Source organism: Nanorana parkeri, unplaced genomic scaffold (genome assembly GCF_000935625.1).
Source record: "Nanorana parkeri isolate BGI_ZX_2015 unplaced genomic scaffold, ASM93562v1 scaffold110, whole genome shotgun sequence".
Taxonomy (NCBI): Eukaryota; Metazoa; Chordata; class Amphibia; order Anura; family Dicroglossidae; genus Nanorana; species Nanorana parkeri.
This window is the reverse complement of record NW_017306378.1, coordinates 2,239,351-2,242,894: the sequence shown is the minus strand read 5'-3', so window position 1 is coordinate 2,242,894 and position 3,544 is coordinate 2,239,351. Positions and strand designations below refer to the sequence as shown.

Here is a 3,544-nt window from a genome sequence, read left to right as displayed (position 1 = left end):
CTGACAGCCTGCTTCTGACAGCTGGGCGGAGCCAGCCGTGATCTTACGGCTGGCTTCGGCCACTTGCAGAGAGATCAGCGTCCCTGGTTACCAGCTAACCAGCGACACTGATCTCCAGACAGCAAACGGCCGCCAAGGAGAGAAACACTGCTTTTCTTTTTTTTTTCTTATTCTGACACGGAGCTGTGTCAGAATAGAAAAAAAAAAATTGGCCATAGGAATGCATTGCTAGATTCCTATTGGCTATTTTAATTTGCAATAGCCAATAGCAAACTAGCATTGCACCTGCCCTCTGCTGCAGTTCTCCATTAGGTCTGGAAGGACCTATATATATACTGGAATGTTCTAACTGCCCCCTATAAGTCAAATTTTGTACTGCAAAGAACAGCAGATTGCCATAAAGCTGACTTGATCAACTAGATCTATCCCTGTTCAATCCTACGAAGCATGCATGTCCATTTAGAAGATATAGTGCTGTATAAATTACCCCAGTGCAATCAGCTGATCTCTCTCTTGGAAACTTCCCAGCCCTTTCCTCACTTCATGTAAAAGCTTTGTGCCTTGAAATCCACTTCCACGTCCATCAAATTTTACGACTATTGTGCTGTAGGAACTGACCAGCACAGTTGTCCAATCAATTTGAAACTTCTCTGACACGCTTTGACTTCCTGGGCTTCCATCACTAAAACAGAAATAAAACAGACACATTTCTTATATAGAGCACATCCTTAATAATAGAATGCCTAGGTCAGAGGGTTTGTTTCACAGCACAATTTCACTTTGCCTTTGAGGATAATTCCCAGGTCAGAGTTATACTTTGCCACCAAGGGATTCTGCCTCTGCATGGTCCTTCCACAGTGATTTTACATCTGCATCATACAGATTGGTCTTCCCTCTGTGAGATCCCATCTCCACCACACAGACTGATTTTCCCCCTATTGAAATCCCACCTCCACCATACAGACTGATCTTTCCCTAGTGAGATCCCACCTCCACCATACAAACTGATTTCCCCCCATTAAGATCCCACCTCCACCATACAGACTGATCTTTCCCCAGTAAGATCCCACCTCCAGCACACACTTACACACTTTCCAGCCCCGGCATACTGTAGTCTGGAGGTTCAGCACTCAGCAGAGTGAAGAATCTGTAGAGACCAGGATTGTGTGTGTGCGTGAGGACACATTGGTCTTTTCCACTGTATCTAGCCACCAGTACACACTGTAATTACTCTTCCATGTCCTCTCCTGCATATACTGGCCACTGTTATACCCTCCAAACTCTTTTCCTGCATATACAGCCTGCTGCAATACCCTCTGCACATATCTCCTACGCATACAGCCTCCTGTTATTCCATTCACATTATTTTCCAGCATATATTGCCCCCTTGGACCCTTATTAAACATTGTTTCCATGTGTCCAATGTTTCGGGCACACTTTTGTTAGTATAAGGGTTTCTAAAAAATTCATTACAAAGAGTTAATGATGTGCAAATTGTAGCCGGCAATTCTAGCCACAGCTGAAAATTAGCATGATGCTTAAGGATCAGTTCACCCAAAAGTGATATGAAACATATTGGGCTGAACTAATCCCTGGCTTCCTTTATGTCTTGGACATTGCAACAGTGAGATCTCCCTACTGTAATTACTGACTCAGTTTTTGTCCACTGAGAAATGTTGCATGTTTCCATCTCTATATGTCAACATTTCCTGGTACATTCTCTATTATATGGTAGTACTAGCACAACAAACATTTAGAATGATCAGCATTCCATCACTGGACCCTATTGGCACACAACCTTAGGTGCCCAAAGCAGCATTCCTCTGCTAGGATCTCCTCTTTCCCTTACTTTGTGTCCGGAGGCAGCTGTGTGAATAACCGTCCTGAAGTAAAGTGAGCCGAGCGCTGTTGGTCTATTCACTTCAGACTTGTACAGCTGATATTCAGCCGTATAAAGGCTTGCTTCGGCTGGCTTTGGGTCGGCCGAACATGCTCAGCATGTTCAGCCGACCCGAAGTGCAGAAGGAGTTCGACTAAGCCGATCCCACAACTGGATCGGCTGAGCCGAACCTCCGGCAGGCTACTCACTGCTGTTCGGCCTATTCTCATAGGGGCCGAATAGCAGTGAGTGAATAGCCGAATTCGGCTCGGCTATTCTGCTTGGTAGCTCTGTGGTACCGAGCAGAATAGAAAAACAGTAACAAAAGTAGGAAACAAAAGTAGAAAATTATTGGTGCGGAGCTAGCAGCTGGCTGGTGACAGCTGGCTCCGCCCAACTGTTTTCTATTGGCCGGGACCACTGTAATTACAATGAGAGCTCAGCGAAGCCAGCTTTAATATCACGGCCGGCTCCGCTGAGCTCTCATGACAGTTCAGCGTCCCCTGGCTACCTGGTAACCAGGGGACGCTGAATTGTCATGAGAGCTCAGCAGAGCCGGCGGTGATACCAAAGCCGGCTCTGCTGAGCTCTCATCGTCAGGAGCCTACACTCGCAGGTAGCCATACAGCAGACCTGAGGAGCTGGAGGAAGTGGAAAGGAGCCGCTGCTGCTGTCAAGATGGAGCCGATAACTATTCCCTGAGGGAGCTAAAGAGCCGGCTCCGCAGAGTTCTCATCGTAATGACAGATCAGCGTCCCCTGGTTACCTGGTAAGCAGGGGACGCTGATATGTCATTGCAAGTGGCCGGAGCCAGCCGGGAGATGACAGCTGGCTCTGCCCAGCTGTCAGTAGCAGGCTTTTGGCTGGCCGTTCGGCCCGCTTCGGCTTTCACCTCGGCTCGGTCGAGCCAAAGCATATGCCTCCGGCTCGACCGAGCCGCTCGGCCAACTTCGGGAGCTGTACGGGCTATAGTGAATAGCCCGTACAGCAGCACTTCGGTTCTACTGAACCGAAAGGCTCAGGTGGCCGAAGCTCGCCGAAGGATCAGCCGGAGCTACGGCTGATCCTTCGGATAGCTTTGTGAATAACCCCCTAAGTGAAGATCACTGGTATGGGAAGCAAAGTCAGTACACAACACAGTACACTGTAAGCACGGAGGTAGGGGTGGGCAGGTACATACTGGGCAGGTACATACAGTGCAAGGTCACTAAAAGTGGATGTGTACTTTGCTTCAGGTAGGAAGCTGCATAGCAAAGATTCAGAAAGCACACCACACATTTGAAGAGTTCTTTGGAATCTACAATACATGCCACAACCAACTGCACCACATGTGAAGAGCTCCCTGGAATCTGAATTCAGTACACAGATTACAGTATATTGAGTGGCCTTTCCGCTATCAACACAGCTAAAGTGCTGGCTAGCAAGCAGCTCACTGGCTAGTCCTAAAACTGCTCTTTAATAGGTAATTTATAAATGCTTTGGTTACATCACTCTGGATTGCACCTTTGGTCTTTGTACAATGTTACCGAAAGTGGCAGGCAAACATTTTGCAAGTCCTGAAAATAAGTGTAGTGCCCACAAGTTAATAATAATAATGTTAATATTATTATTAATAATAATAATAATAATAATAATAATAATTACTTAGTTACTAAGTTAGTTAGG

General features: G+C 46.6%; 1 protein-coding gene across 4 annotated transcripts in view; it reads right to left on the bottom strand.

Annotated features, from left to right (window-relative positions):
• DPP6 (dipeptidyl peptidase like 6) overlaps positions 1 to 3,544 on the bottom strand; it is a 1,045,284-nt gene that overhangs the window by 22,496 nt on the left and 1,019,244 nt on the right. For all 4 annotated transcript variants that reach the window (XM_018553126.1, XM_018553123.1, XM_018553124.1 and 1 more), the window contains exon 20: positions 488 to 682. In XM_018553126.1, the coding sequence (XP_018408628.1) occupies positions 488 to 682 (195 nt within the window). The remainder of the gene's footprint in view (positions 1 to 487; positions 683 to 3,544) is intronic.